The following is a 13060-nucleotide window of genomic DNA, read 5'->3' as shown; positions in this document are numbered from 1 at the left end:
TTATTATTATTATTATTATTATTATTATTATTATTATTATTATTATTATTATTATTATTATTATTATTATTATTATTAAATTTTGTATTCCGTTTCATCGGAGGCTTATGTGGCTGTTGCCAACATAGGACTCTTAATCCATGTTGGACACAAAAGAAAGCTTATACCAAAAATGCCCTTTAATATTGGGAGATTGGAAAATAAAAAAAGGATTTTTAGTTTCTCTCACGCTCTCTCTCTCTCAATCTCCCTCCCACTCTCTCATTCTCACGATCGTCTCTCTACTCAATGACTGTGTGATTTGAAAATAAATAAAAATGACTTTTAGCTTGTGTATTTATGTTCTCTTTATCAATTTCTCATCTTATTTTCTCTCTCTCTCTCTACCTATTGTTCTCCCTCAATATCTCCCATTCTCTTTCTCGATCAATCTCTCCTTCTCCCTTAATTTCTATTGTTCTTCCTCATTTTCCCTCCTACTCCCTCTCTCGTTCTTTTTTTTTATTTTCTTAAACACTTATATGGTATTATTCAGATCGTATAAAAGAACATGATGCCAACTTGGTATAGTTCAAAAATCATTACACCAATTTGATAAAAATTCAAAAGAAATTCTTGGCAATGAAATTTACAACAACTTGATTGAAATTTATAACTTGATTGTACAAGTGGTTGGCCCCTTTAGTTCTTTTATATCATCTAATTAATATTGTATAAGTTTATAAGAAAATAAAAAAAGAACGAGAGAGTGAGTAGGAGAAAGACTGAGGGAGAACAATAGAGATTAATGGAGAAGGAGATTTGACCGAGAGGGAGAAGAATTAGAGAGATTGAGGGAGAAAAATAGGTTAGAGAGAGGGGTTTTGATTTGGCTATAGACTAAAGCAGAGAGGATGGGAGAGATAGAGGGGGCAAGAGATCGAGAGATGATTGTGCGAGTGAGAGAGAAGGGAGGGAGATCGAAAGACAAAGGGAGTGGAAAAGAAACTGAAAACCTATTTTCGGTATAAACTTTTTGTTGTGTCCAACATGGATTAAGAGTTTCATGTTCGTAACAACCACATAAGCTTCCGATGACATGGCAAAGGTTTTGAAATGTACAACCAGTTGTTAGAGTTTTGTTGGTTCTAGACCAACCTGCAACCTAATTTTAAATTACAACTAGCTGTGGCTATAATTTTCCCTTTAAATTATATATTTCATTTACGTTATATAAATTAATTTTTACTTATCACACTTATTTTTTGTTTGTCTATGATATCATTTGACCCAAACCACTAACCCACCACCCAAAAAGAAAAATAGTTTGATTTCTAAGTTGACATTAAATTTTGTATTACATTTCCATCATTGATAAAGTTATTTATTATGTATAATACTTATTTTTGTTCAATACAATAAATGCATAATATTAGAGATATACTCAATATTTTATTTTTATAAGTTCATAACATTAGATATGTGCTCATTTTTTTCTATCTATAACATTAGATATGTGCTCATTTTTTTTTCTATCTATAACATTAGATATGTGCCCAAATTTTTTCTTTCTTTTTTTTTAATTTTGTGATTCTTTTGTATTTTCTATTTTTAAAAATTGTATTATTTGACTATGGCATCATTTCATTTGTAGGTAGATTTTAAATTTGGCATTGCATTTTCATCACTAATAAAAATAATTCTTATATTTTATACTTATTTATTTTAATGTTTTATTTTTTAATTATGGCATTATTTATTAATCCATTTGGTCTCAAATGGTCGAATTGCTTGCCCACCACTGAGAGGGAAGAAAATGGTTTTGTTTTCAAATTACTTTTTAAAATATTTATTTTTATACTATTAAAATTAATATTGTGGATTTAATTACAAGAATTTAATGATGAGAAAAATATATCTTAAATATATGATTTAATAAGAGAGAATAGGAAAATATTTTTATTTCCAAATGGTTTTAAATTTTATGTTCCATTTTCATCATTAATAAAAACATTTCTTATTTATCATATTTATTATTTTTGAATATGTATGTTAAAAATGTTTTTAATTTTTATTTTTTTTTCATTTTATTATTTAATCGTGGCAACATGGATTGACCTATTTGACCCAAAATTGTTTAATTTCTTACCACCACCTAGATGAAAACAATATTTTTTTTTCTGGGTAGATTTTAAAAGTATAAGCTTTTATGTTATTGAAACTATTAACTTATTAAGTATAGATTTAATAAATAGAACTTAATGATGAGAAGAAAAAAAAATGACTTAAATATATAATTCAATGAACATGAATGCAAGTTAATAACTTAAATGTTGAATTTAATGAGAGGGAATTGAATGCATTAATTATCTTAAAATTACTTATTTTCAACTCATTTAATTATCCTATTTGCCTTCATTTTTTATCAATAAATTTAAATATAGAGAGATAAATTTTGTCCTCAAAAAATTCCAGAAATAGTCTTGAGGCCATTCATGCTTTTTTAAGTAGTATAGATATTTTTAATGTGTTTTTGTTTCTCATCATTAAATTTCACTAATTAAATTCACGAATAACAATTTTAATAGTATAAAAACTTGTATATTGAAAATCAACTTGGAAACAAAACTGGTTTTTAAGTATTATAAATAAGAAGAATTTTAATTAATGATAGAAAGGGAATACAAAATTTAAAACTGCCTTAGCAATGAAACCACTTTCATATTTGTTAAATGATGGAAATGAAATACAAAAGTTATGAAAAGAGAAAATTAATGTCTATTCCATCACCTTACTAGACAAATAAAATGACTCAATAATTTGATTAGTTAGGTCACCATGCTGTTGGCCAAGTCAATGGTTTTTTACAAACAAGCAATTTGGTGGAAAATGAACCTAAAATCTAGGTCAAGTAACCATTCAATTAGTCTAATCGGTTTCTAGGCAAACAATGCTTCAATTAGCACAATAAATTGAAAATATTGATATAATCTATATAGTAAGAAGATTTGATACAAGTTTTATCATTTGCATTTTGAAAATTTCATTCATTTAGTGTTTGGAACTGATGCCATTTTCTTGAAAACTAGTGCCAAATCAGCACCATGTTTGAAATAACGTCTAATGTTTGGTTATGCAATTTTTTGAAAAACGTTTCTCAAACCATGCTTTGAAAATTGGGAAAGGTGCGGTATGAGGAAATGCCATTTTTTATATTTTCTCACTTTTTTACTATTGCTAGCACAGTATGCTGACATGACATTGAAAAATACCCATGTGGCAGCAACATCAATGGTCCCAAATAAAAAGAAAAGAAAAAATACTTTCTAACAAAACGACATGCCAATGTAGTATCACTTTCTCAAGAAACACCTCGCAAGAAACATTGGTTCCAAAACATGGCTTTAGTGACTTGGGCCGTTTTGTGAAATCGATCAGCTAGCCAAGGGATCTAATTATGAATCAAGGAGTCTAATTCTGTTTTCTAAACACTCACCATAAAATAGAGTCAAAGACCTCAATTGAGAGACCATGTTCATCTGCTCCTCTAGCCCCACCTTTCACCCCATTCCCCTCTTTGAAAACGTTCAATGAACCTGTCCCTTAAAATACCCCTACCCTATCCTTCAAAAAGATTAAAAACAACTTTTGAGACTTGCTAGAATATTTATTAAGTGTGCACCAAATGTGCTTACAATGCTATGCCTACTGGATCTAGACTCCTCTTCACACTCTTGCATACAGAATTACAACGTAAATTGCTGAAACCTCCCCTAAAGTTTGGTAATTGCAATCACATTTTCTAAGCTTTCTAACACAGTTGCAAGTAAATCTCTTCTGCTAAAATCCTCTAATAACAGTCTCAAAAATGTCCAAAATACCCATCCAATAACTATTGAGACTGATTTCTACAATAAAATCAATACAAACTTTATGAACAGCAAAAAAGAGAACTTAAAGTTGTAGTTTTACCTTTGAGCGATTGATAAAGGGAAAATTTGAAAAAAAAAACAATTTTGGAAAACAGATTGGAAGAGATTGGGTAGTGATTGATATTAAGAGAAAATTTGAAAAATAAACATTTCGATAAAAAATAACTATATGGATATTTTAGACATTTTCATACCTCTTATTACCAAAACATTTTGATAAAAATAACTACAAGGAGTTTTACTTGCAATTAGGGATGCAAACGGATCGGATTTGAATAAGGGTATCGAATCTGATCCAACATTGTTCATGTCAGATATGATCGGATCTGATAGGACTTGATTTGAATTCAAATCATATCGGTAAGTCAGATTTTCAGATCTGATCCGATCTGACTTATTTTCTTTAAAAATTAATAAATTATTAAAAGAAAAATAAAATACACTAATTTAAATAAAGTAGAAACAAAAAATACAAATACTTTTTAATGATTTCCATTATATATATATATATATTATATTTACATATTTTTTATAAAAAAATAAATAATATAACAAATTTAGAAAAATATATTTATAAATAAATAAATAACATATATATATATATATTTATAAATATATAAAATGTTGAATCTATTCTCAAATTAGATAGATAGGAGTAATCCGAATATATAATCGGATCCTATTATCCAATCCGATTCGGAGATGCGAACAGGAGTGATCCAAATTCGGCCAAATAGTATCGAATGATCGGAGAGGTTTTAGCAATTTAACCAAAGAAAATGACAGAATTCCTTTATTTGTGAGTTGTGACGCCGCTCATCATTCAATTCCGTCTTTATCGGATATTCATCTCCGCCACCATCTCACAACTTCACAAGACTTCTCATCTGCCCACATTAATGAGACAAAGAAACAAGCCTGTTTGCCTTTCTTTAATTTGCTGTCACTTCGACATATCTCTTCAGGTTTCATTATCTGACTTAACTCTCTGTCTATGTGTCGACATCTCTTTCGACCGGATCCCCGATTGAAACTTCCGACCGTTTGGTTTGTTATGCCTGTCACCCTTCCGCGTTAGACTGTCATGGGGTTTGAGGAGAAAGACGGGATGGGCTCCCCGCAGAGCGCTCCCCACAGCCCATCCTGTCCCCGTCAATTCGGAACATCATCCCGTGATGGATTGGGTTCTCCCCGAGAGATGGAGTCCGTGTTATGTGAACCCGTGGGTTCACGGGATGTGTGAACCTGCCAATGAGAAGCGAACACGTTGGTTCGTCAACATTGAATGTAACATAACGGGCCGAACCAGACACAAAATAACCAAAAAACGCACCTATCCTCCCAATTTAAACTCCCACTCGGCCACTCCTCCCTCCCTTTTATGTTTCTCCTCCACCAAACCCTATCCTACAAGCACAGCGAGCAAAGATGAGCTTACAAGTACCAACGAGAAAAACCTCGTGGAGAGAGAGGTGGCAGACGAACCACTCCGAGAAGCCGAGGATGATGTACATGAGAGAGAAACCCAAGATTGGAGCGGAAGAGGTAAGCTTGATGACAATGGCATCACGTCACCGGATTTTCTGTTTGGAGAGCGAAAGCATGGATCACTCGTCTGATAGTGATCGGTGGGATGCTGATTCGCCATCTCCCAGCAAAATGGGTCGAATTCTGAGATGCTTCGATGATCCAATTGTAGAAGATGATAGCCTTATTGAGATTGAGCTCCCCAATGGGCATTGCGTCGGGCAAACACCTAATCTGCTAGAAATGTTGTCGAGGTCAATTTCTCGACAAAAGGGCATAATGGAGCTGCTATCAGAAATTAATGAGATGAGTGAAGAAGAAAACTTGATAGAGATCGACATCTCCATGGGCTCCATCAAGTGTTGAGGGTTAGAGATTGAAGCATGACTGAATGCAAGTGCTTACTGAGTTGGTTTGGTCCTTCATCTGGTGCTACATTTTGGGTTAGTGTTAGATGCATCTAGTTATTTTTTCTGTTGCTTTTCCGGGTTTTAGAGAAGAAAACCTCTTTACATGGATGGAGTTACTGTGGTGAATCCCTCTTTGTTGGTGTTTGGCATTTCAGTAACCATAGATTGTATGCATTGAAGAAGAAGACTAATCGCCGGTATAGCCGTGGTTTTTTAATCTGTTGAAAATATAAAACCAAAAAGAACGGCCAAAGAAAGCACTGCCAGATGATTTTCCTCTCGCCGCTGGTGGCTTCTGATGATGCACAATCCGGTCGGTCTTAACTGCCGGTTACCTTGCATCGGACGGAATTGGAGGTGCCTGAAACAAGGAAGAAAATGGAGACTTCCGGGGAGGAACCCGGTTAGAACACTCCAAAGCTCAAGTTAGTGCTCTTGAGAAGGCAAGGGGAATGAGGGACTTCAAGACTAGAAAGCACAAGAATCACATACCTCCTTCTTTCGGGGAAGGGGGCCTTTTATAATCACCCTGGTACACTCACTCTCATACCTCTGCCAGATCGGGCATCATCACCACCGCCAAGTCGGGTGTCATCATCTCTGCCAAATGCCAGTTCGGGTGTCATAACCTCTGCCAGACGCCAATTCGGGTGTCATAACCTCTGCCAGTTGCCAGTTCGGGTGTCATAACCTTTGCCAGACACCAGTTCGGGTATCATAACCGCCACTGTCTTCCTTGTCAGGGCCGTCTCTCCAACATCTGAGATGGTGGTGGCAGGTGGCCGTTGGAGGGCGGCTGTCATGTGTCGGACCCCTAATCAGTCAGGTGCGCCGTCTCCGTGTATGGGCTTCCTGGGCGTCAGGTACGGTTGTTCAGTTAGGCGACTTGGAGCCGAAGTGGTGTGCGAGGTGAAGTCTTGAGTTCGGATAGAAGTGTGGCCCGAACTACCCCCGACTTCTCCTCAGGGGGCGCGCAGCCGGTTTTGCGGGGAGCCATTGGATGGTTTTGATCTTGGCCGTTGATGCGCGAGTACAGTGGCTATAAATAGTGGGGGGCCCCTGGTCACTTTCCTTTGCCATTCTTCAGCATTCGTTCTTTGAGCTCGCGTCCAAGGCTGTCAGCTTGTGTCATTTTTCATAGTCCGGTAGCTTTTCCCTGGTGAGTCCTCAACCTTCTTTTCGGTTAAATGTCTAGCTCGGGTAATTTAGATAGCCTTCTAGGGGGGTCAGATGTTGGGTCCACGAACCGAGCTACTGGCGCTAACACCCTAAGTGAGTCCGAGGCGGTGCCTGAGGTAGAGCTCGAGTTCGAGCCCGTGGGCCGAGTTACCTCGGGTAGCTTGGCATCCACCTCCCGTCAAGGTCGGATGCCAGATAAGTTCGGGCCTTCCACTATGACGCCCGAGAGACTTCGGTCCTTGATTGCTCAGTATAACCTGCCCGGGGAGTATACTTATATTTTACCCTCAGGCGACTTCCCTTGGGAGCACGGTCCAGACGAGATCGTGATATTCCGGGAGCAGCTTGTTGGCGGGCTGCGCCTTCCCTTCCACCCCCTTATCGTCGAGGTCATGAATCACTTCGGCGTTACTGTCGGTCAGCTCCACCCGAACTCCATTCGCAACCTCGTCGGGACCATCTCCCTTTGTTGCGAACACTGCCTTCCCTTGGACCTGGAAATCTTTTCCGCCATTCTTATGCTCAAGAAGCAAGCAGGTCCCCTACCCGGGCGTAGGCGAGCCTACTACTTGTCTCATCGTCCGAGGTTCAAGCTTTTGCACGATCTTTTGAACAAGGTCCCGGCATGGAAGCGGGACTACTTCGTGGTTCGAAGTGCTATGGGATGGTCGTTTCCTACCGAGTGGGGATTGGCCGTTCTTGATCCCGGTGCCACGTTGGATGAAGAAACGGTAAAGGGCCTACAGGATTGAGCTTGGCTTGGACTCAAATGCAAAGTTTACCTGACAAAGGCCAAGCTTATCCAGGCCGGTCTGAGTTCGGGTAGGTTTCTTGCTCAGAGGCTTGCTTTTGCTGTTTTTTATTCTCGTCTTTTGACGCCGAGCTCTTTTTGCAGGTGTTATGGAGGCAGAGAAGACTCGAGGTGCGAACTTTTTCGATGGTATGAGGAGGAGGAAGCGAGCTGCTAAGCGGGTCCGTGCCGATCCTTCCCGGGTTGCGAAGCCCGAGGCACTGAGAATGGAGCCTCCTAGGGAGCCCGAGGTGGCCCCTCCAGTTCAGGAAGCGGCAGGGGTCCCCTATGTCGATATTGCTTATACCCGGGCTATGCCTTCAAGCTCGGGGAGTCAGGATGGCGCTGGGAGCATGCTGACGCCGAGCTATGCTCTCCGAAAAAGTAAGAAGGCTACTTGCCCTGAGGAGGTCGCGGCGTGGGCCGATCTTCCTCCGCAATACATAGGCGCGCGTGTTGCTACTCACCCCATGGTGGTAAGTCGAAGTAGTTTTTTTTTTTTTTTTTTTTTTTTTTTTTTTTTTTTTTTTTTTTTTTTTTCGGGCTGATTTGTTCTCGTTTTGGCAGGTGAACTCCTCTATCCATGCTCTAACAATCCAAGCGGAGAGGGGCTTGAAGCGAGCACAAGCTGCCGAAAAGGCTTCCCGCGCTGTGCGAGTCGAGCTAACGAGGTCTCGGAGGGACAACGAGGCCTTAGGATTGGTGGTGAGACACATGGCGGACCTGAAGTTGGACCTGGAGCATCAGGTCGAGTACCTTCAGAATGATATCAGGGAGAAGACAGAGATCTTCTCTCAGGCTGTCAAGGAGGCGAAGGTGAAGGCTGTTAACGATTACATCGCTTCGCCGCATTTTGATGACATGATGGTGGGCTCGTATAGAAGGGGTTTCAAGTTGAGCCGATGGATGATAAGGAACACGTACCCCGAGCTCGACATTAGTGCCATAACCACTTCGCGCATCACTCCGGAAATGGTTGTTGCAACTGATGATGACATGGATTCTGAAGACGAAGCGGGACCTTCGGGTATTGTCGAAGTCTCTTCTGAAGGCGAGGAAGATGTACCTCCGGGCCTGTGAGCTCTTTGCCATTGTTTTTTGTTTTTCTTTTTTCTTTTTTTTTTGGAATGAAATGTAAGCAAAACTATTTTGCAATGAATAGTCCCCCTTTTTGGTTAAGTGTTGGGCAGTCATTTTCTCTTTTTGCCAAACTGACTATGTTGCCGAACTGCTAGACTTAGGCCCTAAGGCAATTTAACACGGTAAGGCTATACGCCCGATCTGTTCTCTGCCCGGGTTAGTTATCATAGGCTTAGAATTGGGCCCTGGGCTATGCACCTCGGGATCCATACTCGTGCAACTTGCTTCGTTGATGAGGTGCCGATGTCATCTTTAGCTCAACATTCTGGCCCTTAGGGTGCCAAGGTCCTTGTTAGCTTGGCATTCTGGCCCTTAGGGTGCCGAGGTCTTTGTTAGCTCGGCATTCTAGCCCTTAGGCTCTGGTAGTGGCTCATGGCCTGCTTAGTTTGATAATTTATAGGTAATATCGTCTTAAATTGACGATGTTCCATGCCCGGGGTACCTGTTTACCTTCCAGGGTCTCGAGCTTGTATGCTCCCCCGAGTACTCTCTTTACTCGGTAGGGTCCTTCCAAGTTCGGCCTGAGTTTTCCAACGCCGGGCTTAGGTACCATGACCTTGCGGAGAACCAGGTCGCCAACACGGAAGTTTTGTTTCTTAACTCTGGCGTTGTAGTACCGAGCTACCCTTTGTTGGTACGCCACGGTCCTAATGTACGCGAGGTCCCTCACCTCGTCAAGTAGGTCGAGGTTGGTACGTAGCTCATCGTTATTAGTATTGTTGTTGTATGCTTCCAACCGAAGTGAGGGGATTTCGATTTTGGCTGGGTGACTGCCTCCATGCCATAGGTGAGGTTGAAGGGAGTTTCTCCAGTGGCAGTCTTTTTTTGTAGTTCGGTATGCCCATAGGAAGCTGGGCAGCTCGTCGGCGGCGGGCTGGTGGTGAATATTGGCGTGCTTTTGGCACTTCTCGCACTTCCCGACTAACCCAACGGCGTCTGCTTTCATTGTTGGCCAATAGTACCTCTGTCGTAGTGCTTTCTGGGCGACGGCCCTGTCCCCAGGTGTCCGCCACATAGGCCTTCATGAATGTCGTGGAGTACAAGCTCGGCTTCGGGAGGTCGCAAGCAGCGCATGTTGGGAGCGTGTAGGATCTTCGGTACAGCCGTCTGTCTATCATGACGTACTTGGCTGCCTGGCGCTCTACCCTCCTGGCGGCGTTGCGGTCTGCGGGGAGGGTTCCATGTAGCAGGAAGCTCGCGAGTGGATCAATCCAGCTCGGTTTTGCTTGGGCGACAGGAGCGACCTCCTCTGCCCCCCAGAGAATGCTTGGCCGAGGTAAGTCCTCTATGTACACAGTTCTCATGGTGCTGTCACTGGTGCTGGCTAGTCGGGACAAGGCATCGGCCTCAGCGTTCTCTGACCTCGGGATTTTCTTGATGAAGTGTGACTGGAAGCTAAGTAGAGCCTCTTTTACCTTTGCCAAGTAAGCGATCATAGTTGGCTTGTGGGCTTTGTATTCCCCTATAACTTGGTTTACCACGAGCTGGGAATCGCTGCAGATAACTATGTGTTTTGCCTTTACCTCTTACGCCAGGGCTAGCCCGGCTATCAACGCCTCGTATTCTGCCTCATTGTTGGATGCCGCGAACTCGAAGCGTAGCGCGTACTCCAGTTTCATGCCACTCGGACCGTGGAGAACTACACCGGCTCCGCTGCCCTGTTGATTTGAGGAGCCATCTACGTAAAGGATCCAGGGCTCTTCATCCCAGTTCGCGCTCGGCCTAACTAGGAGAGATACCGAACTGGGTGCGACCTCACGGGGCTCGGACTCAACCGGCCTGGGAGCACCGAGCTCACCCGAACTGAGAGCCTCGTGCTCAACCTAGCTGAGGACCTCGGAGCTGAAAGTGCATTCTGCAACAAAATCCGCCAAGGCTTGAGCTTTGATAGCGGTTTGTGGCTTGTACTGGAGGTTGTACTCACTGAGTTCGATGGCCCACTTTGTCAATCGACCAAAGACCTCGGACCTGAGTAATACTTGCCTCAAGGGTTTGTCGGTGAGGACGATGATGGTATGGGCTTGGAAATACAGGCGGAGTTTGCGGGCCGCATTGACCAGCGCATAGGCTAGCTTTTCTATCTCTGGATATCTTGTTTCTGCTCCCTGGAATATTTTACTAACATAGTAGATGGGTCGTTGGACCCAATCTGCTTCCTTTATCAGTACCGAACTGACCACTTCGTCGCTTGCCGAGAGGTACAGTTCTAAAACATCGCCCTCTTCGGGCCGGGTCAACATTGGGATACTTGCGAGGTATTTCTTGAGCTCGTCAAATGCGAGTTGGCATTTCAGGTTCCACTCAAACCCTTTTCCTTTTATTGCCTTGAAGAAGGACAGGCAACGGTCTGCTGACTTAGACATGAAACAACTCAGAGCGGCTATTCTGTCGTTTAGCCTCTAAATCTCTTTTACTTTTCGGGGTGGTCTCATATCTAGGATGGCTTTTATCTTGTTCGGGTTGGCATCAATACCGCGTCGGTTGATGATGTACCTAGGAACTTACCCGAGGTGACACCGAAGACACACTTATTTGGGTTTAGTTTCATGTTAAATCGACGCTGAATTTGAAAGACAGAATGCAGATCTTGTATTAATTCTCGCAAAAACTGTCTTGATGACCATGTCATCTACATAACATTCTATCTTTGTGCCAATTAAGGGTTGAAACAGCTTATTCACAAGCCTTTGAAAGGTTGCCCCAGCATTTTTCAGTCCGAAGGGCATAACCTTGTAGCAGTACAGGCCAAACTCGGTTACGAAGGCGGTTTTTTCCTCGTTGGTTGGGTCCATCCTGATTTGGTTATAGCCTGAATAGGCATCCAGGAAGCTTAGCAACTCGTGTCCCGAGGTCGCGTCCACTAGGCAATCAATCCTGGGGAGGGGGAAGCAATCTTTTGGGCAAGCTCGGTTTAGGTCGGTGTAGTCGACGCACATGCGCCACTTGCCGTTTGCCTTTTTTACCAGAACGGGGTTGGCTACCCAGCTCAGGTAATGAACTTCCCTTATGAAGTCTACTGTGAGGAGCTTCTCGACCTCCTTATCGACCACCCTCCAGCGTTATGGGGCTAAGTTGCATTTCTTCTGTCTAATGGGTCTAACTACAGAGTCAATATTGAGCTTGTGAGTTATGAGCTTAGGGTCTATGACGGGCATTTCTGCCGTGGACCAAGCGAAGACATCTAAATTACTGAGTAAGAAGCGTACCAGTTCGGATCGCATGGGTTCTTCTAGGGACGCACTAATCTGAAGTGATCTGGCGGGGTCTTCTGTCGAGACAGGGATGGGAACAATTTTCTCCGTTGGTGCAGCTCGCTCCTCGTTCTATTCCACCGGTCGCTCTAGTTCGAGGTCGCTGGTTACCTTGGCCTTTCCCTTGAGGGCAGCAACGTAGCACTTGCGGGACTTGAGCTGGTCACCCCGCACTACCCTGATGTCGAAGTCCGTTGGGAACTTCATGGCCAAATAGTAAGTGGACACCACGGCTTTTAAAGCGTGGGTGATTGGCTGACCTACTATGGCATTGTAGGGGGAGGGAGTTGCAACCACTAAGAAGTCGTGCCTGAGTCTTACTGTGCTAGGCCACGTGCCGACTTCCACAGGTACTGTGACTTTTCCCAGGGGTCTGACCTCCTCTCCGCTGAAACCGACAAGCGGGGTGTTCGCGGGCTTCAAATCACTCTCTCGAAACTGGAGTTTGTCGAAGGCCGCTTTAAAAAGGATGTCTGCCAAACTGCCGGAGTCAACGAGTACGCGCCGGACTTCGAAGTCATTGATCTTCACCTTTATGACAAGTGTGTCGTCGTGGGGGTAGTGGACCCTGTGCACATCGTCTTCGGTGAAGAATATGGGGTCTTCCATCCTAGGCCGCTTTGGAGGATTTTGTTCTTCTCTGGCAGCTTCCCGGGTTGATGCCCGAGCTGCTGCCGAGGTGCATCCTACTGGACTCGGGAGCATCTCTATTGTGCTCTCTCTACCGACCTGTCTTATTACTATTATTGTTATTATTTTTATGCTGTACAAAATTTCTTAGGTACCCGCGACGGATAAGTTCTATCTCGTCGCGGAGATTATTACAATGTTCGGTGCTATAACCGTGGTCTC

The 13060-nt window shown here is 42.6% G+C and overlaps 1 protein-coding gene across 1 annotated transcript; it reads left to right on the top strand.

Annotated features, from left to right (window-relative positions):
• Positions 1-5311: 5311 nt before the first annotated feature.
• Positions 5312-8978, top strand: LOC148803805 (uncharacterized). Its single transcript, XM_088896681.1, has 2 exons — positions 5312-8293; positions 8385-8978. Exons 1-2 carry the CDS (start codon positions 7928-7930, stop codon positions 8895-8897), a joined length of 879 nt encoding a protein of 292 aa, XP_088752807.1. The 5' UTR covers positions 5312-7927; the 3' UTR covers positions 8898-8978.
• Positions 8979-13060: the final 4082 nt, after the last annotated feature.

Source organism: Nelumbo nucifera, chromosome 1 (genome assembly GCF_055504915.1).
Source record: "Nelumbo nucifera cultivar China Antique chromosome 1, China Antique-T2T, whole genome shotgun sequence".
Lineage (NCBI taxonomy): Eukaryota > Viridiplantae > Streptophyta > Magnoliopsida > Proteales > Nelumbonaceae > Nelumbo > Nelumbo nucifera.
This window is presented reverse-complemented; position numbering and strand designations above follow the sequence as displayed.